Raw genomic sequence first — 25714 nt, 5'->3', positions numbered from 1 at the left:
TCTCTGCAAGTGTGGATCCAGAGCTGTCAGGGAAAAAAACTCAGTGAAAACTGTGCAAAAACAGTGCTGTGGCTCTTTTTGTTTGCAGTTAGGCCTGGCAGAGGTGCCTGTGCTGGCTTTTGTACACAAGTCGGGGGAATTCCTGCAAAAACTTTCCCACCTTGTCACATCTGTGCAGGGACCCCCCTGGGAATGTGGGGTAGTGTCACTGATCTGAAGAAAAACCTCAAAAATAGCTGGTTTGGTGCTGTGCAGGTGTGGGAAGTCACCCCAGAAAAGCCACGGCCATGGGGACAGGAACACACACAGGGAAAGAAAGGTTTAATGTATTTTATTTGTACATAAAGGAGGCATTTTGGGTTATAGATTAAAAAAAATAATAAAGGCAGATAGAAGTTTGAGATAGTGAATGCTCTGGACTGAAAATGTGAAGAAAGGAAAGAAAATTGAGCAGATGGCAGATTTTCCATGGAAAACAGAGGTCAGGGCTGTTCTCCCCTCCCTGCAAGGATGGGGGCACAAGGCAGCTCAAGAGACATTTTGTCAGGATGTGAACTGACTGAACAACAATCAGAGTGGTCCAGAATTTACTTCTGCTTACAAAAAAAGGAGTAATTAGCTAATCAGGGAGATCTGGGTTTGTTCCACCAAAGCCAAGGGAGAGCATCCACTGGGTCCTGATGCAGCAGAACAAGGATGCTTGGCAAAGTGGGGCCTGAGCCCTGCCTCCCTCTCTGTCAGAAGCAGAGGGATTGAAGAAAAAACCCTGACTTGAGGTGATTCTGGGGGAGACCCAATTCCAGCACCTAAATCACGGCTTGGCTTTACAGGAGGAGTTTGGGAATATTAAAATTGAGCAGAGGCAATGCAAGGAGCAAACGCTGCTCCAAAAGGCATCTGCCAGCAAAGCCACTCCACGGAGCTCTTGGACAACGTTACCACACCCTGGGATGGGAATCTGCTGGGATCTTCCAGTGCTTGGAATGCCCTGCCCCACCCCACCATGATGCAGAGCCTGTCAATGGGCTGCACTTCCCCGTTAGCTCAAACTTAATTAGGGAAAAATAACAGCCATATGGTAATTCCAAATCCAGGCAAAACAATGTCTGCGTGTTTGGGTCTGGCATACTCAAATATTTTCCTAGAGCATTAATTTTTAATTCTTACATCAGACCCGCATAAGCAAACATAAATAGGATTTTATGCTTTCCATAATCCATCCAGCTTGTGTTTGTTGTTACATACACTGAGTAATCGCTGCCTGCCGCTACTTAGAGAAGAGCTGATAATAAATATTAGGACACAAACTTACAAGTTAAATGAGATACAGTTAAGCAGTCGACTAAAAGGACACCCATAACCTCAGGTTACAAAAGACTAAGTATTGCTGCTCTAATGTGCTTTTCTCATTCGTTTTGGGTGCTCACCTGCCAAATCTCCCCCGGGAGGAGCGGACAGGAGAGTCTGGAGTTGTTTGTGGCACTGGGCGCAGATCAGGGCTGCGAGTGGGATGAATGAGGAGAATGAGGCACAGGGAGCATTATTCAGATGGTGCAGGGAGGTTCCTGCCCTGTGACCTCCGGGACGAGTGGTGGCTCCCAGCTCCCCGTGCCGGGCTCACACCGGGAGGGACGGGCTGAGCTCGATGTGGGCTCGCAGGAGCGCGGCGACGTCCCCGTGGGCCAGCGACAGCGCCGAGTTCCCGCCCTGCAGGACACAGAGGTGAGACAGCACGGCCAGAATGAATCCCTGCTCCGTCACCAAACCTTCCCTCCCTCCAATCCTCCCCGCCTTGCAGTGAGTCACCATCCCAAACCCCCCCTTTGGGCCTCAGCCACACCAAACGCAGCCCAGCTGTGCCTCTGCCCGGCCCCGGTGCCCTCCTGCATGTCTCAGATAAAATTGTAGTTTAATTAGAAAACAGTTCCATAATTCCAAACGCAGCCCTGTGGCTCAGCAGGAGGAATTTCCACCCATCTCCATCCCAAACATCCCCATGGAGAGGCTCTGTTCTCAGGGAGGAGTTGATTGTTGATAAGTCCTTGGAGCTGAAGCTCTGCTGATTGCACATGCCCAGGATTTCATCTGGGTATTTTTAGGGTTATACCAATGCTCCTGCCCAGCCTATGGCTGTCACAGCCACCCCATCCATGGCACAGCAGCACCAAAACTGGGGTACCCTCCTAAAAGCGATGCCCTGATCAGAAAACGGACTGAAATCTCACTTCTTCACTTCAAACCCACCCCTGGGGGATTGCTGCCTGGAACACGAGATGCTGGTCTTGAGCCAGGTCTCCTGGATGGACCTCAGCCCTATCCTTGTACTTTGGATGGATCTTGGGCTCCTGGTTTTCCCCTGGATGGAGCTTGCCTCCACGTTTGCCTCCTGGATGGGGCCCTTGCAGGCTGTTGGTCCTCAGCCCCAGCTCTGTCCCACCTCCTGACTGAGCTCCCTGGGAGGACCCTGGGCCTCCTTCCAGCGTCTGTCACGTCTGGGACTGTCCGCGTCCCCCTGCTCCCTGTGCAGCCATCCCTCACGGCCCCTTGGCAGGAGCCACTGCCACCCCCTGCCCAAGAGAAGCCCCGGCTGAGCAGAGCGGCCGCTCCTGAGCCTTCCCCCCTGGCGCAGGGCTTGCGGAGCCTCACCTTGTCGGTCAGCGTGACCAGGCAGCCGGGCTGGGCCAGCAGCAGCCTGACGATGTCGGCGTTGCCCTGGCGACAGGCCACCATCAGCGCCGTGGTGCCCTCCTCGTCCTGCAGGTTGACGTCGGCCTGGCAGGCCAGCAGGGCCCGCACCATGTCGTCCCTGTCGTGGCTCACCCCCAGCATCAGCGCGGTCTGGCCGCCCTGCAGGGCCACGGCGACAGGCTGAGCACCCCCTGGCCACCTCCTCACACAGCCCTGCCCGCTCAGACTGTCAGGGCTGGTGGTAATAATAATAATAATAATAATAATAATTATTATTATTATTATTATTATTATTATTATTATTATTATTATTATTATTATTATTATTATGTTAATTGTTAGGTATTATTATATATTATTATATAATAATATTATATTATTATATTATTATATATTATTATATAATATATAATTATTATATATAATGTTATATATTATATATAATATTAATTATAATATAATTATATTATAATATATAATTATATTATATAATTATATGTTATAATTATATTATATAATTATATATTATAATTATATTAAATTATATAATTTAATATAATTATATTAAATATAATATAATATAATATAATATAATATAATGTTATATTATTATTGTTATTGTTATTGTTACTACTATTGTATTGTTGTATTATTATTGTTGTTGTTGTTGTTGTTATATTATCATATTATATATTATTTATATAATATATATTACTATAATAATATTATCATAGTTATCATTATTATTATTATATTAAGTAACATTATATAATAATATTTATAATAATAGTATAACAACAATAACAATTAATCTATAATTACATATATAATAATTATAATAATATAATTATTATATATATTGTATATATATTATTATGTATTATATGTAATAATTTTAACTACAATAATTATACAATATAGTATATATATTATATACTATATATATATATAATATATTATATATAATTATAGTTAGAATTAATACTTGTATAATATAATATAATATAATATAATTAATATAATATAATATAATTAATATAATATATGTAATATATTTATTGGATAATATATCTATTAGATAATAATTTTAATAATATAATGACATTTATTATTTTCTATATAATTATCATTAATACAAAATAATAATGATAATAATGATAATGATGATGATAATAATAATGGTTATTGTTGTTGTTGCATGTATAGAATAATTGAATAATTTAGACTGGCAAAGCTCTCTAAGATCACCGAGTCCAACCATTATCCCAGCACTGCCAAGCCCACCACTAATCCACATCCCATAACCACGTATCACAACAACATGGCATATTATTATTGCATGGCACATACACGATAATAAATCATATTAACATTGCATGTTATTATCAAATCACTCTGGGGCTCCTCAGCAGGTGTTGGAGAGACCCCTGTTCACCCGTGCAAGGTCCTTGCAGCAGCCTGGCCAAACTGCCCAGCTGCCCCCAAATGTGGGTTCCCCAAATCCTCCTTATTCAGATCTGGACCAGCTTTTACAGCAGTTTGGGAGCAGAGATGGGTGAGGGCACTCTCATCCCTAAACCAAAATGTGTGACTCCGATGAAGCTCACCAGCAAACCTGGGGCTCCCACGCCCTGGGGTTCACCCCTCGCTGCTCCTCCCCGGCGCCACTTCTGATTTTTGCCTCAGAAAAACTTGTTTGCAAAATTTTCAGCCTTTTTTTTTAGTTTCTCCATTTGCCCCAGCTGTCACACACCCCTTCCCAGGGAGCTGCTGGGTGGCCAGGCTGCAACTCAGCCGAGGTTTCTTCTGGAACTTCTGGGAAGCAGCAACTCCCACCCCACACCTGCTGCCAAGCCTCAGCCTGGCGCTGCCACGGAAGGTAAGGAACCCAGATTACTCCCCCAGCTGTTCCCTGCCACACACCTGGGCAGCTCTCAGGTTGACATCCCCCTCCTTCAGCAGCCTCATCACCACCTCCATGTCCTGGCGGGTTTCGGGGGCCGCCAGCGGCGTGAGCATCACGGCCGTGTAGCCAGCACGGTTCTGCAGGTCCAGGCAGCACACGCCTGCAGGGGATGGATCCAGCCCGTGGTGGATCACCCAGAGGGAACAGAAAGGAAAGAGGGAGTCATACAACGTGTGGCATCTTATATTCCCAGGAAAAGGAGTTATTCCATAATGATACAGGGCGGGGATTTATCTGTTTTGAATATCCAGGCTCGTGAGCAAGCCCCTGGAGCTACAGTTAATTACAACTGTTGAGGTCAAGTCAATTAACTTTGAAGACCACAACAAGTAGAAATTAAAGGGGGATAATTAATGCCTCAAGCACATGCTGGTTGGAGCTGTGGGCTGTTTGCTTTGGCTCCCGTGGCAAGGGAGCAGCAGAGAGACGCCCATCACCCAACGGGCTTGGAAAACATCCTGGCCTCGTTTCACTCATTTTTCACTTCAAAGAGCCCATTTCCAGCTCCTCCACGAGGAATGAGCCGTGTCTGAGGGTGAGGGCTGGAGTCCAGCCTCGCCCTGAGGAACCAGCTGCCTCAAACCCTTCCCTCCCTGCGCCTCTGCGGCAACAATCGGGTTATAGATGTGTATGATAATCTGCCATTTCCCAAACATTTCATGGATTGTCCAGCCCATGAAAAAAGGCCAAAGGGCCTCTATTCTCTTGGAGCACGAGCACATTTTTGCCCTGTAACAGGCTCAGCTGAGATTTTTGTTCTTTCATTGCAACACAAGCTGAAAGTTCAATAGTTTAACATGGGAGTTTTTTTGCAGTGCTGGGAGGTTTCTTATGCTCCCAGGGGTCTGATCCTCCTGCCCCAAGCCATGATGTGGCTTTGACTGCTGCTGCAAGAAGCTGGGGAGCTACCCCATCCCACCTGGATTGGGGCCATGAGGGACATCCCTTTGGATACAGCAACCCTGAGCCATCCCCAAAGCCAGGCTGCAAAGCCCTCGAGATGTGTGAGGGCACTAACGAGCCTTCATGTCCCTGAGGAGCCTCAGCTGAGACCCCCAACTACATCCACAGGCCCAGAGCTGAGCTATGGGGGAGGATGCTGGTCTTGAGGTCAGCCAGGTCTCCTGGATGGACCTCAACCCTATCCTTGAATTTTGGATGGATCTTGGGCCCCTGGTTTTTCTCCTGGATGGACCTTGCCTCCACGTTTGTCTCCTGGATGGGGCCCTTGCAGGTAGGTGGCTGTTGGTCCTCAGCCCCACCTCTGTCCCACCTCCTTTAGCTCCTGACTGAGCTCCCTGGGAGGACCCTGGGCCTGCTTCCAGCGTTTGTCACGTCTGGGACTGTCCACATCCCCCTGCTCCCTGTGCAGCCATCCCTCATGGGACCAGGGCCCCTTGGCAGGAGCCACTGCCACCCCCTGCCCAAGAGAAGCCCCGGCTGAGCAGAGCGGCCGCTCCTACCCGTGTCCAGCAGGAGCTTTGCAACCTGGAAGTTGGAGTGGGACACGCTGTAGTGGAGAGCCGTGTTGCCATTCCTGTCGGGCAGGTTCACCACGGTCTCCAGGAGCTGGGGCTGGATGTCCCTCAGCGCCTCCAGGTACGCAGCCACCACCTCCGGCCTGGAAGACTTGTGGCTGGACACGTGGAACCACTCCCGGGAGATGGAGCCGAGGGCGTGCTGCTGCGAACACCAAGGTGTCACCGTGAGTGTCCCTGCCCCAGCTCCTGGCCCCGCGTGCTCTGGCACCGCCCAGCCAGCGCTCAGCTTGTGGGTTTGTGATTGCTGCTACAGCTTGAGGGGGAAAGGAATTTCCTGTGGTAACTTGGATGAGTAACCAGACAAAGCCTTCATCTTTCTTTCCCCCCCCCCCCCTTCCTTTCTTCTTGGCTGCTGTAAAACTGACTCAGATGTCACCTCACCCCCCTCTCCTCACGAAGCTGTCCAGAGCACAGCCTGCAATGTGCCACAAGGATAATCTCATCCATTAAAGTGAACAGAGAGCATGAACCGTGTCTGAAACGGGACTGGGAAATATCTGTACCAGATGCTTGTTGCTTCTGCTCCTGATTTCTGGGAGGTGTTCACTGAGGAGCTGGCAGGCAGCAAGGAAATCTTCGGAGGGTTTGCATCTAAAGGGAAAAGACTTTTGTAAATCCACCATGGGACAGGACTTGCAGGAACCAAGTAGGAGAACACAGGCAGATTAGGCTGGAATATGTTCAACACATTTAAGTGTTTAAATTATTGGACACAAGTTGTCCCATTGACTTGATACACATTTTAGGTACAAAGCTAAGCACTTAAGCAGAGGTTTAAGCCCAGAGTCACAGATTTGTGCGGTCAACTTCATCTATTACAAAAATCCTTAAGTTTGGGGGGGAAAAAAATCTTATTCCTGAACCTGCAAAGAACTTCACCAAAAAAACTTTCCATGAGAGGGGAGAAATGAGCTAACTCACCAGACATGACTCAGTGTCGAGTGTCGGGCCTGAATCAATCCCCATTAGGTTCTGTAATAACTCAGAAAATATTTAGCCCTTTAAAGCCTTTTCCCTTGCCTGCAGAGGTCACCACTGCTGTTCCACCAGAAGAAGCCCCGACCCAGCCCTGCAGCGCGGTCACCACCCGGTGTCCTGGTTACCTGTGAGCCTCGTGCTGAGAGCAGGGTGCTGCTCCTGCTGATGCCTCCTGCTCATCATCCTCCTCCTCGCACTTCTCCCCTGAGGAAGGCTCTCTGCTTTCCCTTCCAGGCTGCTCGGGCTCCACGTCCCCGGCTCTGCCCTCGGCCTCGGTCTCGGTGTCGCCGTCGGACGCGCTGTCCTCACAGCTGGTGTCTTCTTCGCTTGACGTCGTCTCGTAGCTATTTGAGGACACCACAGGTTACTCCCTCCTTCCCCAGCCGCAGCCACGGGGCCTGACCAAGGCTCATTGACCCCAATGGGCCTGGGGTGAAGCCCAGGGTGACAAGCAGCGAGTTAAAAAGTCTGAGCCGCAGCCGAAGTCGGGGTTAGTCTTTGTTTGGCTCCTTAAGCAGCAGGAGTGTGACAGAAGCAGTTAATGAGCAGCAGGCAAGGTTACTTCAGGGTTTGGAGGGATGTCCATCACACACAGCCCGGGCAGGGGCTGAGAGCTGCCTCCCTGCTGGGAGCTGCTGGCACGGTGGCAGGGTGACAGCAGCACGGCCCCTGTGGCAAGGAGGGACTGGCGGCATCAGCAGCCTCGAGGAGCACGAGACAAAAGCTGTGTTTGCACAGCTTTTGGGCTGGAGTCTTTTGGGCTGAAGTCTTTTGGGCTGAATCCACCAGCAGCCCTGACAGAGATCTCTCCTCTGGTTGTCTAAAAGCATTAATATTAATAATGTCTTCCACAAAACAGAACGTTCACTCTGGCGGACCCCAGAACTTTCCTCAAGGCAACCAAGACTCCTCCAGTCCCTACAAGTTGTACCCACTTGGCAGAACCCAGCAGCTGGGAAGTCAGAGGAGCAGGGTGTGAGCAGAAAGCAGCACCCAGACTGGCACACATAGCTGTCTGCCAGCCCAGGGACAGTGACATGTGTCCTGCACTCTTCATGCCACCTCAGCACGAGGTGCTGCCTCTGCTTAGCTCACAGGCCAAGGAGTGTTGGATATTGGACACACCTGGAATGGGGAGCACAACCTGAAGTCTCCTTCACCCCAAGGTAATTCCTTATTTACACCAAAAGCCTTTTCCCAGGCCCTGAACCAAGTGCTGTTGGCTTTGCTGGAGCATGGGGGCAGGTTAGTGGCAGCGTGCCTACCCAGGCAGTGCTGGCCTCCCCCAAAGCCCACCAAGGTCAGTGGGAATCTTCCCAGGGAATCTTCCCATGGAATATTCCCACCTTCCCCAGCTGGATTTTGGATGAAGCCCCAGGAGAAGGGTGTGCAGAGAGGGTCAGTCCCCAGCATGTCCCTGCTGCTCTGAACACTCCACCACCCTTCCTCAGCGGGGTTACTCACGGGTTATCAGTGCTGGATTAAAGAAGGGAGAAAAGAGGCTCTATTTCAACTGGCCTTTTAATCAGGAGGGGAAGAGAGGGGGAGAAGGAATGACTTCTCCAGCGATACAGAGGACATTCCACGTTAAAAGGCAGTTTTTATCTTCTGAACGGATGCTTACCCACCATTTACCCCAACAAACTGGAGATTCTTTTTGGTCCCATTGCCTCCTGCATGGAAACCATAACCTTTCTTTTTCATGATGGATTTAAGACTTGTGGTTGGAGAGTTTTCTACCAAAATACAAAATAATAGATTAATTAAGCAGATGCGCCATAATTAGCAATAATTATTCCCAACCTCTAGCAACAAGCTACAAATCATAACAGTAAGCATCTTACTTCATCTTATGAGAGTCTTTTGATATCTTGCAAAACTACAGATGCAGCTGGCCACAACCTGAACCTGCCCTGCCACCTTTAATACAGGTCTCAAACATCTCCAGGGTGACTGGGAATATAAAGGAAGTGACTGGGAATTATGTATTTGTCTTATGAATGTAAGTAGATTTTACTTTTGTAATACTCCTTTGGTTTTGGGGTTTTTTTTCCCCCAGTAGTGATGCATTGGAAGATTCCTATATAAATCTGCTATAATACTACATGGATGAGTTTTTCCACTGGACTTTGAATAGTGTCTATATATCAAGGAATAAGTCACTTATCTATTTGCAAGTTCCTTCCCTCCCTCCCCCAGAGAACAGGCATTGGATTCCCATCTTCATATAAGCTAAAATTATTTTAGATGAAGGTCTGTGAGTGGGGACAGGTCTTTTCCCAGCCTGGTTGCTGTTAGCTTGACTGGTTTGGGTTCTGGAGAACTCCACACTGATTTACCCCAGATGAGCACCAGCCTCATATTCTTGCAAACTGAGATGTCCAATCTGAATAAAAAGAATGTTTATTTGATGGAAGCAGCCACCAGTGTGGCAGCTTGTGGAAGCTGATCCTGCATATAAATGAGCCACTGCTTTATGAGCTCCTACATCATTTTGTTTGCTTTTTACCATGTCAGATCCATAACTTGTGATGTGCACAGATTTGCCTTTCTCATCATGCTTTGTCGAGACTATTCCTGATCTGACTGACAACAACTATTCCACCACATCCCCCCTGCTCCACGCTGGAATAAATGGGAAAAGATTTGGCCTGGACACATGGAAGCCTGTGCCAATATTATTTACCCAACTGTTGATAGTGCGTGTTGGAATTCTCCTTATCCACGGGCCCTTGCGAGGAGTAGGCAGAGAGCAGGGAGTTTAGGGAATTAACTAATTGGTTCTGGATGGAGCTGAGCTTGGAGGCCGGCTGCTTGATAGCGCTGGCCAGCTCGGGGTACCCGTGCTCCAAGCACAGCCACTGCTCCTGCAGGAGCTCCTGGATCTTTTTTACATATTGGCCAATGGGGTCAACGGCTGGGAGGTCCTCGTGGCCGGGGGCACCTTCCTCTTGCAGCCCTTCCCGAGGTTGATCTTCTCCAAAGCCTGCCGTGCTTTCGGCTGCATTTGGGCCAAGGGAGTTCTGGTGGTTCTGGTTGTCGTCGCCGGGCTGCTCGTGGATCTGCAGCTGGGTGAAGCACGGAGCGGGAAGTCCAGCCTCCACGCTGGCCTCACCAGAACGTCCCTCTGCTCCAGCAGCCGCCAGTCCCTGCTCTCTGCACAGCTCCACGGCCCGTGCGCTGATGTTCTCTGCCCTGTGGGCGCCGCAGCCGATGGATCTGGTGGAGAGTGGGATATTGACGTTGATGCCTTTGTCCTGGGCCTGCCTGAGCCCCGTCACCTGGGAGAGCTCGGTGTTCACCGCAGCATCGAGGCGCCTCCGCTGCTCTGCCTCTTTGGCCTTCTCCTGCCACAGCTGCTCTTCCAGCTGAGCTTTGGAGCTGGCCAGCAGCTTAATGCTTTTCTCCTTCTCCTGGATCTCATGATCCTGCTGCTCCAGCACTGCCCTGACCTGCTCGAGCTCCTCTTTCTTCTTGGCCAGCTGCTCCTCCAGGTCAGCAATCTGCTGCTTCAGCGCCGTGACGCCACCGGGCTCTCCCTGGTCAGGGGCCTGGGGAACACCGCTCTCCTTGTCCCCTCCAGCCTGGACACGCCTCTCCTCACCTTCCTTCAGCACATTCGCATCCATCTCGCTCACACTTAGCCCCCTTTCCGCAGGGTTCATGTTCTCCTCCGCCAGCCGGAGGGCAGCCGGTGCCGCTGCTTCACCCCTGGCCACGTCGGAGCCATCGGCGGCATCGCCCTCCTCGCCCCCGCTCTCCATCACCACCTGCAGCTGCTGGTTCTGCCAGGGGGGCTGCACGGGGCCCAGCCCCGGCAGAACCCCGCCGGGATGCCCTCCGGAGCCGTCCCGCTCCGAGCCCATCTCCCGCGGCGGGGTTAAGGCGCCGCTGTCCGAGCTGGGGCGGGAGGCGCTTTCGGAGCCGGCCTGGCCGTGGCAGCGCTGCGGAGGGGTCCGGAGGGGCGAGGGTCCCGCCGGGGGGCTCTGGCCGGGGGGCAGCGCCTCGGGCATGCTGGAGGCTCGCAGCAGCTGCGGCCGCGCCCGCAGCGCATCCTGCGGCCAGCCCAGCTCCGCCTGCCGCCGCGTCTCCGCCAGCAGCGCTCTCCGCCGGTAGCTCGGCTCCTCGGCCGCCGCCTCGGCCGGCAGCAGGGCCCGGGGGGGCTCCTCCCCGAGGGAAGCCTTTCGCTGCGGGAAGGAGCAGGTCGAGGTCCAGCTCTTGCTGGGAGCGGCGGTGGAGCAGCCGCGGGAGCCGTTCTCGGGCAGGCTGAAGTTTCGGGGCAGGGTGCTGAATTTGGGCTGCTTGGCTCTGCGGTGGATGTGGACCCTCCTGATGGTGTTGCCTTTCTCGATGTCGTCCACGTACTTCAGGAAGTCCAGGTCCAAGTGGAAGCCGTAGGGTGTCTCCAGGGAGTAGGGGAGGCTGCGGGGCTGCTCCCTGTCCCCGTCGGGTTTGGGTGGCTGGCCATCTGCTGAAACAACCCCCCAGAAAAAGAAGAAATTATTGAATTTTGGAAAAAAAAAAAAATCAGAGCAGGGGGAGATGTTTTTTCTCTTTTCATCTCAGTTTTGGGCAGGCAGGGGCTGCAGCTCATTATCGTGGAGGCTCGTGGTGAAGCTGTGCAGAGACACAGTGACACGCACCAAGCTCTGATCTGGTTTTCCAGAGGTGCATCAGGTAATTGTTGCACTGAGGAAGCCAAAAATTTCCTGAAATCATGGCTCTAATTGGCAATTAAGCAAACAGCAGGTTTTGCAGGCAGAGCTATGTGTCTGTGTAGGTACAGAGAGCTGCCTGGTACATAATAAATCCAGCTCAGTAATAGAATGTGGGATCAATCTACGACAATGACATTTTTCAAGGCTTTTGGTCTGGTTTGAACTTTTCAGTGGCATAAACAGTGCACACCGAGCAGGAAAATCATTGCCTTGCTTCACCTGCAACCACCAGGTCACAAATTATTCCTTGAAAATGACGGATCTGGGCAGAGGCTGCTGCTCAGAGCCGCAGCCATGCAGAACACGCATCCCAAGGTGACCGGCTCAGCTCCCAGCACAGCTCCTAATTGAGGTAAATCACCACTAAATGGGTGTCACTGTGTTTGCCCACCCAGCCAGCACAGGCAAACAACAGCTCTCCACCAGAGTCTCCCACTTTAACACAGCCATCTCCAGCCTGCAAACATTCACAGCCCCCAGATTTCCACCTTGAGGGTTAACAGTTGAGTTTCTGCACTTTCCTCTATGCAGCAAGTCCCTGAAATTGCAGTGGTTTGGGCTGCTCTGCACCTCCGAGCAAACAAGTTGGGCTCAGTGAGGAGGAGGCACCGGGGCCGGTGGCTGACCCCTTTGTCTCCACCCTGGTGCAGCAGCTGGAGAGGACCAGGACAATTTGGAACAGGTTTTGGTGCTGCTCATCACAGAGCATCACTGAGATGCTGAGGTGCTGCCTGGGTGGGAAGCAGCACGTGGAAGTCAGAGGAAGGACAGAGGGAAGACACCACTGGGGTCATCCCAGGGCACAGGAGCACAGCTGGAGGGTGGGAGCAGGGATCTGTCACAGAGCATGGGGGGACAAATATGTGCTGATCTAGAGCTGGGACCTGCTTTGCTGTGGTTTTTAAGAAATCTGCATAATAACAAATGATGCATTTTTCACCTCTTGGCCCCACATCTACAGAACAGGTTATTTACAGCATTTCTGGCAAGGAAATTACTCCAGGGCTTGGTTGGGTTTTTTTTTTTTTTTTTTTTTTTTAAAGGAATAAATGAACAAAAAAAACATCCTGCAGGCTCCATACCTTCTGTCTTCTCCATGGTGGGGTCTAACTGGGCTGTCACTTAAGCATCTTCTGACAAGGTCTGAGGAGTCGCTTCACCCTTGAAAAAAGAAATGGATACTTCTAATTTAATAAAATAACACACTCAGCCATGTGAACTTCATCTCTCCTTAAAGCCTTACAAGCCTTCCAAGGCCATCCCCCTCCCACTTCCCATCTTCTGCAGCCCAGTGGTGTCCAAGGGCTTTGAAGCTGCTAAAATCAACAGCTCCTTTTCCAGAGACAACAACTTGTGACACAGCCCAGGGAGCTGGTCCTTGTAAAACATCCCCTGCACTACAGAGGGTTTGACTGCCAGTGAGGACAGACAGACATTTGGGATGACTTGAGATCGATGGCACAGGGACTCTCCACTGACTCCTGTGAGCTGGAGATATCCAACATGATAAAACCTCCCTGACAACAGGGGCATAAACTACACACAGAAATGACTGGTTTGCCTTTTTTTTTTTTTTTTTTAATCCATAGCAAGCAAAGATTCAAAATTTATGTTGAATCTCGTTCAAATGACAGCCATTACTTCAGAGCACGTCCCTACTGTTAAAAAGAACCTTCACCAAATTGCACTGAACCACAGACAAATTGCTTTCAGCTCAGGGAACAGCTTCAGGTGGAGATCTACCACAGTCAACACTGAGATCTTCACATCATTTCTGGGCTGTGTTACCCTCCAGCTCCTTCCCATCACGTGGACATGGATGAGACTCTCCTGGAGCATGAGAAATTAAGGCTGGGAACAACCAAGAATGGTCCTGGGTGAAACTTCTCACCTCCATATTCTTTAGAAAGGCACAGGGAGGAGGCAGGGAAGGGTGAAGGAGGTTGAGGCAGTTGGGACATCACAGTAGGAGGCTCCCTGGCTTGTGTCAGAAGGACAACAACGCTCCAAGTGAGAAGGTCTGGTTTTAATTTCTGCTACAGAGGATGACGTGGGAGTTTCCTGAACAGTAGGTTGTTTATGATTGTCCTTACAGTATCTAGTTTGGTTCCTGGCCAGAGACGGCCCCACAGCTGCTTGGAAGTCCATCCCTGCTCCTCCAGTGCATCCCTGAGCTATGCAACATTCTCAGGGCAGGACCGAGCCTGTGCTGAGCCAGCCCCAGCTCACACCCATCTCATGGACCAAAACACTCGTTTTGAGCCTGAACTCATTTTCTGCGTGCAGAGCTTTGCCTCAGCGACGGCTTTAGCACTTGACCACAGTTCCAGAGCTCCCCACGAAGGGGCTCCAGCTGACCTTTACCAAAGACCAGCTAAAAAATTAAGTCAAATCCTGCTGTATTGTTACCATAGGACATTGCCACATCCCTGGAAGTGTCCAAGGCCAGCTTGGACAGGGCTCTGAGCAACCTGGGATGGTGGAAGGTTGCATTTCATGGAATGAGATGATCTTCAAGGTCCCTTCCAACCCAAGCCATTCTAACAGTCTATAACAAATACTTAGAAAGATCAAAACCTTTTGAAGAAACAATCAGTTGTCAATCACGTGGGCATGTTTATGGTCAATGTAGAGCCTCGATGGGAAGTCAGGAAGGTCCCAGCCCAAGGAGAACATCAAAGCTCTCCAAAGCTCCAGCAGGGTCACAGAGGGTCACGTTGATGCCCACCCAGCACCTTGTGAGCTCCTGGAAAGCTCCTGAAGTGCTCTCCAGTTAACCACACTCCTTCTACAAAGGACAACTCCTTCTGTCTCCTCCTGCCAGTGAACAGCACGTGCCAAAACAAACACCAACCTCTTTCTCAAATGTTGTTTCTTTCCCTTAATTTTCTGACTGCGGCCAATTCCAGCCTGACCAGCTACACTCCACTCTTCTAGGTCATTTATTCAGAAAGGAGGGGGGAAAGCCAGTGCACAGGATGGTTTTTAATATCTAGATAATTACATTTGGATCATTTATGAGCTGGCCAGGTCCCAACTCTGCAGCCCAAATTGATACTACGACTACTCTCCTTTGACCAATCTGCTTCAAAATCGCCTTGTAAAAGGATGCTGAATGTACCCAACCAGCTTGCTGATGTTCTCCTGTCCCCTCCGGGGCAGCTCAGGCATGGAGAAGATGGCTCAGAGCCAAAAATGTGCCTCTTTGGACCCCACAGCTGCTCTCCCATGCCTGTCCCTAAGAAAAATGAGATTAAAATATGAAATCATCTGCCAGAAGTAGCAGACCCCTACACGCAGGGTCCAGCCCATAATCTGAGGCAGGGTAACAGTTTTAGGTGCATCTCCATCCTGCTAAAACCTGTTAGCCTGACCCTCTGCCAGGTTCTACATTTGCTGAGTTTTCTCTGTTAAATAAAATTGAACATTTCTTTTTCTCCCCATGCATCGCTGATTCTTACCTTTGCTACACAGAGAGGCCATGGGGAGGATTAATCCAGATTGGAATTAGGCTGTTTTTCTCAAGGCAGGAATAAATACATACAAAAATGAAAACGGAGAAGCCAAATATGTGAGAACGCAACAGCACAGAGCGAAGTGGTTTTATTCCCGGGGGCAGCCCGTTTGCAGGGACAATGTGCTGTCTTTTTAACCAGCCTGGACTCAAGCACTGGCTCTTTACACTCACATTTAACCCCTCTTTCACTCCACCCCACTTGCCAGGCAATGTGAGCAGCTCCCCCATCCACCCCAGCCAGCAGAAAGGAGAGCACCATGACTCCCCAAAACATTTAAATAACAAATTAACTCAACGACATACCACAAATACCCACAAAATCCATTCTCCCAGCGCGTCTTGCTAGTAATTTTAACTGGGAAACAGTTAACCCCGAGCCTATGAATAACAAGATAATCCACCAGCACGTTAGCACAGCCTTGTTAGCTGTAACACAACATGATGTGAGCTCTGCCTGTCTGTTCTCCTGCACTGCAGCAGCAGCTCCAGCACTTCGTGGTGAAAGGAAAAACTGGTTAGCAAAGCGTTTTGTCAGGTTACCTGCTCACGCTGGCACCTACAAACCCCCCGGGGAGCAGCAGCTCTTGCCTCCCTCCAAAGCATCTTCTCCCATGCCAGAGCCGGCAGCGAAGGGTTCGGAGCAGCGAACGCGGCGTGGCTGGACCCCAGCCTGTTCCAGCAGTTACAAAGTTGGTCAGCTGAGCTGTGACCTTGCTCAGAAAGCAAATACAAGTTTAAACCGAGAAGCACAAAAGAGGGATTGATTTTCCAACAGAGCAGCCCACGGCTCTCGGATGACCTTTGCGAGGACAGTTCAGTCCCGGTGCATAAAACGAGTTACTTTTCCACGGAATAGTTATTTTTCCCGGAAAACACAGAGCACCAAGCGCTGCCTGGGCTGTCGAGGGGGGTGCTCCCTTATCAGGGCTGATAATTGAAGAGAGAGTCAATAATTAACGGCGTTGCTGCTGTACCTGATGCTGCAGCTGCAGCCCTCCGCATGCTGCACCTCCGGGCTGGAGCATTAGCAATTCCACGAGCGCCTCTCCCGAGGAAACGCAGCCGGCTGCCGCCACTCGCAGGAGGCAGCCTGGGGGAAGCTGCAGAAGGGCTCAGCGTCCCTAAATCCTCCCGGCGGAGCCGCGTTCCCACGTGTGGAGCAGGCACAGCCCCTCGTCCCCGCAGCTCCGGCCCCTCTCGCCGTGCCCATCCATCCGCAGCCCCGGGAGATGCCGGACGGGATGGGCGGCACGGGCAGGGGTGTCCCGGTGTCCCCGGGGGGGACAGCGGCACTCTCCGTATCAAACTCTCCAGCCCTTGGCTCTGGGGTTATCCATCCGAGCTTCCAGCTGGCAGCAGGCAAGGCAGGGGTCAGCTGGCAGAGCAGACACGTGGAACAGGCTGCCCGGAGAAGCTCTGGCTGCCCCTGGATCCCTGGAAGTGGCCACGGCCAGGCTGGAGGGGGCTTGGATCACCCCGGGATAGTGGAAGGTAAACCTGCCCATGGCAAGGGGTGGAACGAGATTTAAGGACTTTAAGATCCCTCGTAACCCAAACCAGTCGGGGATTCTGTGATTTTGGGCAGGGTACTCGTGGCATGTGGCTCCGTGATGGGCAGAGTGCCCATCCCAAGCCCGTCCTGAGCTCCTGCATTGGCATTCCCCTCGGGCATCCTGGATTGCTGCCCCTCCAGGCTGGCAGCAGGGACAAATCCCTCAGTCTCCGCACTGAACTTGCAACAACCTCATGCTTGCAAAGGCCGAGGGATTCAGGGCTGCAAAACTCTTCCAGGGCTGGGAAAGAAAATCCTGGGAAGTGGAGACATCCCCTGGGACCTGGGGGCTCTGCTGGGGGCTCTCACCAGGGACTCCCATCACAGAGCAGTGCCAGCACCTTTCCCATGGCTGAGCGAGCAGCACAACCCGAATCTCAAGCTAGGGAGGAAAACCACATCTTGTCGCTGTGTGAGAGCAGAGCTGCTGGCGCTGCTCCAGCCGCCTGCAACCCCCAAACGGGGCTTTAACACATTAACTTTGAAGAAAAGCAGACAAGTTTTGCCTTTGCAGGAAGCAGAGTATCTGGACGCACAGAGAACCAGCAGTGTTTGTCCTTTTGCCAGCCCTCCCCGAGGCACGGATGGGTTAAACTTCCTACCCGAGGGATGAAAAATCATTTCAGCAGCCGGTTAAATGCCGCCTTTCCCAAACACTGCCTGTCCCAAACGCCGCCTTTCCCACGCGGCTCCGTCCCACACCGCGCGGGGCCGCGACTCGGTGTCCATGGCTTTCTGCTTTCACAAGCAATTACTGAGCCTGAGGTTCAAAACCAACTCCCGGGCACGCTGGCTCTTTTTCTGCTGAATTCCTCTGCTTTAGTTACGCTCGTGCGTCTTTTCTGAGCACGTTCTGCTGTTTGTTGCTCTTCAGGCAAAGCAGCGCGACGGGAAAAACACACGTATTTCTATATGGTGCTGATTTTAAAGTCGTTCTGAAAGAATTGTTTGGTTTTCCCACTGGACAGACCTAGCAGGAAGATTTAATTTGGAGCATTTCCTCATTGCAATTACCCACATACGACCTACAGTTGTTCCCACATTTAATCCCTCTGGAACTGAAGAAGTCTGTGACCCCTTAAATAAGCTTTTAATCGGGAGCTACGAAGGGAAAGGAGTCAAAACACGCAAATTAATTAATTATGGGCTGGTGCTTGATGGATTTACATCCAGCCTCTGATAGCTCTGCCCAAGGGGACTGCTGCAGGGTGGGAAGTGGGGAAGGGGTTCACCAAGATTGTCCCCCAAGCATGAGAACTGAGGTCATGGCCTGAAACTGCTGCTGCTTCACATCAGGCACCGCAGCTGCCGGGGGCGTTCTGCTCTGCCGGCTGCTCCCATGGATGAGAGGAACCAGACGGCCCTGAAGTGGCTCAAGAGCCATCCCATCCACCCCTCCTGGCCACCACTGCTGCCTCCCTGGATGCCGGCAGGGCTGCTGCCTTCCCCTGCCCACAAAGAATCCCCGTGGGATGGCAGGTTTGGGCTTCACCCCCTCTCCTCTCCACCACGGGTCTATTCAGGTTGGAAGGGACAACTGAGATCACCCAGGGCCACCTCCCTGCTCCAGCAGGGCCATCCCAGAGCACCCGACTCAGGAGTGTGTCCAGACAGGTCTGGAATATCCCCAGTGAGGGAGACTCCACAGCCTCTCTGGACAATCTGCCCAGGGAAGAAGTTCTGCCTCACATTCAGGGGGAAATTCCTGGGCATCAGTTTCTGCCCATTCCTTCTGTCCCATTGCTGGGCACCACTGAGCAGAGCCTGGTCCATCCTTGTCCATCTGACACCTCCCTTTGGATACTTATACCCATGGATGGGGTCCCTTCTCAGTCTTCTCTTCTTGAGACTGACCAGGCCCAACTCTCTGAGCCTTTCCTGGGCACGGGGATGCTCCAGGCCCTTCCTCATCTCCACAGCCTCCACTCCAGGAGCTCCATGTCCCTCTTGTCCTGAGGAGCCCGGAGCTGGACACAGCACTGCAGATGTGCCTCACAGGGCTGAGCAGAGAGGCAGGATCACCTCAGGGTGACCCACAGACAGAGCTGGCCCTCGGCACCCAAAGGGTTACACCCAAACCTGCTCCATCCAGGCGGTCTGGATTGCGCAACAACCCCGCCTGAGCCATGGCTGCAAATGGACATACCAGGAATAAAAATGGCCTCTCGGGGAATATTTGTTGTAGGGATTTTTCAATTCTGTTTTCACTGCAAAGGAAGAAAAATAAGCCACTTCCAGTCTGCTGGGGACATGCACACGGGTGGGATCTCCGCTGTGATCCGCTGCCCGCTGGCACAGCCACGGGAAGGAGTTTCCCTCCAGGAGGAAAAAAAAAAAAAAAAAAAGAGGTTTGAAAACTTTGTGGGATTAAATAAATACCTAGTTAAATAAAAGCAGTTTAAAGTCCTGGTTCGCACTGCAAGGAGCTGTCATGAGGTTTCCCAAAGTGAGAGCAAACAGGGTTGCTGCTGGGTGGGAATCTGAATCCCGGGAGCCCACCAGCCACCTTCCCACCTGTGTCTGGCATCACAAAATCACCACTGCCAGTGGCCCTGTGCCCCACAGCATCCCTTGGAACGGCAGTTTGAGGGGGCAGAAGGCAGCTGAGCAGGCCCAAAATTAAAGTGGGGAGACCAGACAATGCCTGAGCCACTGCTACAAACCCAACAGCACCCAGGAGGAAAAGTTTCCAAGCTGGATCCATCCCAGCCTGCAGCCACACCACACGTGCTGGGCAGGCTTCCCTGAGCTGGTATCACCCACGGCACATGCTGAGGCAGAGCAGGACTGGATTTAGGATGCAAAACCTGTTACTTACAGGAACTTATGTTACCTGTTACTTCATCCTGGGGCCAGTGGATGGTTTCAGCACATGGCTGATGACAATGGGACCTTATCGCACCCCACGAGGAAACTCCATCGGCTGCCGCCTGCCCGGAGCATCTCCAGAGCAGAGCTGGGAGCTGGAAGCAATTTGGGAGTGCTGGAGAGGGATGAGCTCTCTCTGCAACCCATCAGCTCGTGGCTGATGATGGAGAGGTCCAGGCTGGCCTCCCACCCCCTCTGCAAAAAAAGCAGCGGAGGAGGAGCGGATGGGGCTGGAGCTGGGGGCTGTGCGCATGGAAAACATCCTGGAGGCGTGTGGGGCCTCCCCGGGGTTTGAAGGAAGCTGAATAATGAACCCAGCACCACTCAATAAAGGAGAGGATCTCTTTCAGCAACCCCTGGGTGTGCAACCCTTGGTACTTAAACAGCCATTTCAGGCCCCTTTCCTTCCCAATGTCTGTACTAAAGCTGTGCGGGTTCTGATTTTATTAAAGCTGCTCGTTGCTGTCTAATAAATGTTATGAGCTTCCTGCCAGCATTTCCATTAGAGACGGGTCAGACCTGGAGGTATCAGATATCCAAACTCTCTCCCTCTTTTCTGGCTTACCAGGAGGGGAAAACGATCACATTCACCCCCTCCTCTGATAACCTCTTTTCTGACTGACCTTCAGCTCATTCCAGCCACAGACTCACAAAAGCCTTGGTCCATTCTCGTGATTTTATCCCGTGCCTTGAAAACTGTGGTGTTTTCCCTAAAGTCTTCTTTCCCAGAGCCAGGTGACCACAAAAAAAAAAAAAAAAAGCACCCAAAGCCCTGAAACAAAAGTGCTCCACAGTCAGAAGGCAGACAAAAATCTGAGGTGCCTCGTTTCTAATGTTTACTCCCTTTGCCTCAATCCCACAAGTTTTGAGGGGAAACAGGGAAGCCCTGCTATGGCTTCTGGTCTCTTCCAAGCTGCTGGTTTCTACCTCCTTGACCTTGGAACAAGTCAAGCTCTGCTGCCACTGATACTGAATAACTCCCCCGTGGTCAAAGTGGGAAATTTTAGGTGCTTTTAGGAAAACCCTATTGTCTGCATTTCTCTCCTCCTCCCTGGGCAACCACCGCAATCCCCCATGGAGACATGGAGCCATTTCACATTGATTTCTCACCCGAGCCAACAAGACTCGGATTGATCACACTCCTGACAAGTTTAGAAACCTCCTCACACAGGAACATTTCTTTTTCAGGCCACCTGAAACCACTCTCCTCATTGACTGGGACTGCAGAGAGGGAGGATGTGCCGCCTTCCTCCTCTGCTGGTGATTTCTGTGTGGATAACGGGAGCTGGGAGCCCTGGAGCAGCATTTCCCACCTCTCACCCATTTAGGAAATGGGGATTTTCCTCCAGGTTTTTGACCAAGCCTCAGCCATTTATTGCTGGTGTAGTTTCAGCTTTCTCACTTACACCACATTCAACCCTGATGGGCAGAGGAACCAGCTGAAGAGATGAATTTAAGATATTCTCACTTTGAAGATGGAGACCTCTGTGTCTGGGTAGGTTTTTCACCATATTTCACATTTCTGGCTCCATCAAATTGTCCATCTGGGCAGCGCATTTTCTTAATAATGACACCACCTTCTTTTTCAAGTGCTGTTTAAACCCTGGAATGGGTTCTACCTGAAAGAAGATTTCCACTGAGGTTTAAAATAAACAGTGTTGAAGCAGGAGCTCCATGCAGTCTGTTCCTCCCCACTGCTCTCCCCTGGCATTGTCACTGTGAGGAATTCTGCCCCAAGCCACAGGCTCCTTCACACCCCTGGCATTGGGGTCAGGGTTTTATTGACCAAAATCTGCATCCCACTGCTCTGGAGCCAGGCAGAATCACATAACCCCTGTCAAGTGGGGCAACAAATGGAAAATACAATAACTTTCCATATTGACTTTTTTTTTCCCTCATCAATGGGGCCACGCTCATCCCTGTGGCTGTTCCCAAAGCTTCCTTAAAAAGACCCAAGATTTGATGAACTGGGCTGCAACACGCAGTGATGAAAATGCGACTTTAAAAATATTTGGCAGCTGTAAAACCACCAAGGGAGGGACCTGAATTGGCACTGAGCTCGTGAATGAGCCTGTGTTCATCCAGCACCATGTCCCATGATCTCAACACCACTCCTGATTCAAGGAATGCTTTGAGAGCAAACCTCTCCCTCCCAAAAGGTTCCCATGCCAGAGGTTCTTTGATGGGAAGCAATGTCATATTCCTGCTGGGTGGCAAAGAAATACGTGGGAATGGGACAGACCCAGCATTGCATGAGGGGATGATACCCGGGGGATAAAAGCTTCCTCACACAGGATTTCTGGAGAGGAGCAGGATGTGACCATGGTTCTCCTACTCCCAGGAAACTGCACCAGGAGTCTGACAGAGCCCACAGCAGCAACAAGTTCCCTGACATCTCATCTTCCAGCTCCAGGGCTGTTTTAATGAATCCATTCACTGATCCCTCCTCAACCACAGATTCCCCAGCCAGGTCCCTGCTCATCAGGCTGACTGTCATTTCAGCAGATACATTTATTTTTTAAACATTACAACCAAAGTGACAAATAACCAATGATTAATGTGAGGTAACAGGTTTCCCCTCCTCCTTTGCCATCTCAGGTATCATTTAAGAGATCAGCTTTTCCATTTAGCCCATCCAAAATCAAACACAAACCACCTGGAAGACTGCAAAACACGTCCAAAGGCAAATGCTGATTTTTGTCACATTGCTGTGGTTGCTACCCTTGCCCTACATGAGCAATGTTTTTGGGCGTTCACCAATTTCATTTGGGCAACACAGCTAAAATATTTAATATCTGGGGTGGCTCTGGACAAGGGAAGCCCTTCCTGCTGGTGTCACATCGCAGAGCTGTCAGGAAAATGAGATATCCCTGAAGAGCCCAGACCCACTCCCACCACTGCACGGCGAACATCGCACCCAGAGCATCCAGAGCACGACTTCCTCCATCCCGAACTCACGTGAACTTCCAAGCTGACATTATCCAACCCACGCTGTGCCTCCAGCGACCTCCTCATGGGCCACCCGGCCTCTTCTCCAGCGAGCTCAGCGCTCCCTGTCCCTGATTTCTGGCGGAGCACAGCCCGAGCTCGCAGGCCTGCTGGAGTCCCCAGCTGGCCACTGGGAGCTGAGGAAAGCTGCCCGGGGCACGCCTGGTCCCGGCAGAGCTGGGCTGCTCAGAAATGCCCTGGCAGCGCGCACGGCCGCGGAAAGGCGATGCTGCCTGCGAGGGAGAGGCGCTGCCCGTCCCTCCGCTCCCTCCCTGTCCCTGCGGGACACAGGGAAGCCGAGCACAGCCCCGGCCGGAGCCAGAAATGAGTTACGGTGCCAGGAGCTGCTCCGTCCGGGCGGCTGGAACGCCGGCAAGGAAATGGGGAGAGGCTGCGGGCAGCGGGGGGAGACCACGCTCAGCCTGGAGGCTGGGCTGGGGCTTGGCTGAGCCACATCTTCAAGGCTAGGCAGGGTTTTATGGTTCGGCATTGAGGCTAAACACAGCTCTGGGGACTTCCACTGCAATGCCCAGGGCCTGGGGGCCCTTCCCAGCCCTCACACGGTGACCTCTGGGGGTCCCACCGGGGCTCGGAGCTTTCGTGCGCTCTTCCAGCTGCCCAGCCACGCTCAGTGCCCCCATCCCGGAGCCAGGGGTGCTCTGGAACCGCTCCCGTCCCGAGTGAGCCACGGCTGATGCTGGTCCCGGGCAGCCACGCCAGGCGCCAAGAGCCCTGAGCACCCCTGAGCATCCTTGGAGCGCCCCCTGAGCATCCTTGGAGCACCCCCTGAGCATCCTTGGAGCACCCCCTGAGCACCCCTGAGCATCCTTGGAGCACCCCCTGAGCATCCTTGGAGCACCCCCTGAGCACCCCTGAGCATCCTTGGAGCACCCCCTGAGCACCCCCTGAGCACTCCCGGAGCACCCTTGGAGCAGACCCAAGAGCACCCTCGGAGCACCCTCCAAAGCGCTCCCACACACTCCCTGAGCACCCCGGGGCACCCCTGAGCGCTTCCAAAACATCCCTCTGAACATCCCGCAGCGCACCCCAGGCGCGAGGCACCCCCGAGCATCCTCCAGCGCTCCCCGCAGTGCCCCCGAGCAGCCCCAGACCCGCTCCCCGAACCAAAGCGCCCCGGGTGCCCGAGCATCCCGCGCCCGGCGCGGCCGTACCTGCCCGGGCAGAGCCAGCGCGGCGATCCCGCTGCCTCCTCCGGGAGGGACCCGAGGCGGACCCGGGGGCGGGGCGGGACCCGGTGCCCTCCCCCGGGCAGCGGGGCCGGGGGCGGCCCGAATGGGCTGCAGGCGGGACAGCGGGAGCCGGGAGGAGCGGCTGCTGTGGGAGGCCGGGACGCTGCTTTTTGGGATGTTGGCTTTTTTTTTGTTTTTTTTTTTTAACTTTCCCTCGTGCCCGCTGAATTCTGTTGAACGCTTTGTTTATACTTTTGTAGCTCATCCTGTTTGCACAGATGCGGATCAAGAGCGGTGGGAAGGAAGGGAAATCTGCGGGGATGAGCTCGGGATGCAGAAGTCGAGCTGTTTTTGCACCAGCTGTTCTCTGGCTCGGCCTTTCAGCCCCGCCCGGTTCACTTCGGGCCCTTCTTCCTCAATGCAATCACATGGAAAAATGCAAAGAAAAGGCAATTTGGGTTTTAGGCTTTGAGCCTCCCCATGTGCCCAATCCCATGTGCTCATCCAGCTGCACCAAGTGGGGACAGGCAGAAATCAGTTTAGTGATGCCAAATAATTCCTTCAACACTAAGTAAAGCTTTGATTTTCCTTGTCTTTGAGGCACAGGGGCAAATCCCAGCCCTGCTCCAGCTGTTCCAGAGCGTGGGAGAGCAGCAGCTCCAGGGATGCTGGGGCAGCACATGATCTCCATCTGGGCCAGGAGCTCAGCATCCAGTGGGGATGGATGTGGCCCACTGGGATCCCCCCTTCCTTCCAGAAGAACCCAAAGACCTTTAAACTCTGACTGGGAACCTGACAGGGGGAGATCTGAGGGTTGGGCTCTGGCTGCTGCCCAACCACCCAGTAATTCCAGAGCCCTCCTGGCAGTGCCCAGGCTCCCTGGTAAACAGGGAGGAATAAAATATCCCATTACCCAGTTCAGGAGTGACTGGGGCTCTGCCCGGGGACAGGAGTGACTGAGCCTGCCCTCATTTCCATGTGAGGGGCTCAGGTGCTGAGCGAGAGGAACACATTTCCTGAGGAGTCTAACAACAAATCAGAGAACTAAAGGGGAAGTGTGGGATCCTTCAGGCTTCCCAGGACAGCCCCCACCTCTGCTGCTCGGGGTATTCTGGATGTGCCTAAAAAGAGGAATCGTGGTACTGGGGGCTTTTTTTTGCTGGTGGAGGTGGGGGGTGATTCTGGCATTATTTTCTTCTCTCGATCCTGATCAACAAACCAACTTTGATGTGCAGCCAAGGCCTCGGAGACACAGCAGCTCTCCTGCTGCTCCTGGGACTGTGCACCTTATCCATTACCCATCCCTTGTGCTCATCCCAAAGCCATGATGATCCCTGAGCCCTACTGACAACAACGAGGCTTTTGCAGCAGGAACTTTGGGCACCAACAGGAAGCTCTTGTGGTCACAGATACTCAGCTGAACTTGCTTTTGTTCTTTTTTCCCCGGGGTTAGATTTAAGTGCTCAAAGGTGTGTGGAGGGGGTAAGAAGCTGTGGTGGCAGCTCACAGCACACATTTCTGTTAGTGTGCCTCAGAAAAGCACCAGCTACCAAAAACCCCATTTTTTGAGGAAACAGCCAAACCCATTTCCCCTTTTCGGTCACTGAAGTTCTGCTTGCTCAATAGCTGGAGGAAAAAAAAAGTTTTTTCCATGAGCTGTAGGTGCTTGGAAATGTATACAGAGATGTGGATAACTTGTGTGACCCCT

At 52.0% G+C, this 25714-nt stretch overlaps 1 protein-coding gene across 5 annotated transcripts; it reads right to left on the bottom strand.

Annotated features, from left to right (window-relative positions):
* Positions 1 to 315: 315 nt before the first annotated feature.
* KANK4 (KN motif and ankyrin repeat domains 4) lies at positions 316 to 24044 on the bottom strand. 5 transcript variants are annotated; one of them, XM_053950804.1, is made up of 10 exons: positions 23989 to 24044; positions 12974 to 13052; positions 9860 to 11644; positions 8798 to 8909; positions 7299 to 7517; positions 6699 to 6786; positions 6118 to 6337; positions 4612 to 4754; positions 2647 to 2847; positions 316 to 1707 (listed from the first exon to the last, which is right to left on the bottom strand). In XM_053950804.1, exons 2-10 carry the CDS (start codon positions 12987 to 12989, stop codon positions 1618 to 1620), a joined length of 2874 nt encoding a protein of 957 aa, XP_053806779.1. In that variant the 5' UTR covers positions 12990 to 13052; positions 23989 to 24044; the 3' UTR covers positions 316 to 1617. The 5 variants fall into 5 exon arrangements, with proteins under 5 accessions (XP_053806779.1, XP_053806778.1, XP_053806783.1 ...); XM_053950803.1 differs by lacking the exon at positions 23989 to 24044 and adding an exon at positions 15949 to 16071; XM_053950808.1 differs by lacking the exon at positions 23989 to 24044 and adding an exon at positions 15949 to 16071 and having other exon boundaries at positions 6118 to 6334.
* Positions 24045 to 25714: the final 1670 nt, after the last annotated feature.

Source organism: Vidua chalybeata, chromosome 9, assembly GCF_026979565.1.
Source record: "Vidua chalybeata isolate OUT-0048 chromosome 9, bVidCha1 merged haplotype, whole genome shotgun sequence".
NCBI classification, from domain to species: Eukaryota; Metazoa; Chordata; class Aves; order Passeriformes; family Viduidae; genus Vidua; species Vidua chalybeata.
Note: the sequence above shows the minus strand (reverse complement) of the source record. Positions and strands in the feature narration are given on the sequence as shown.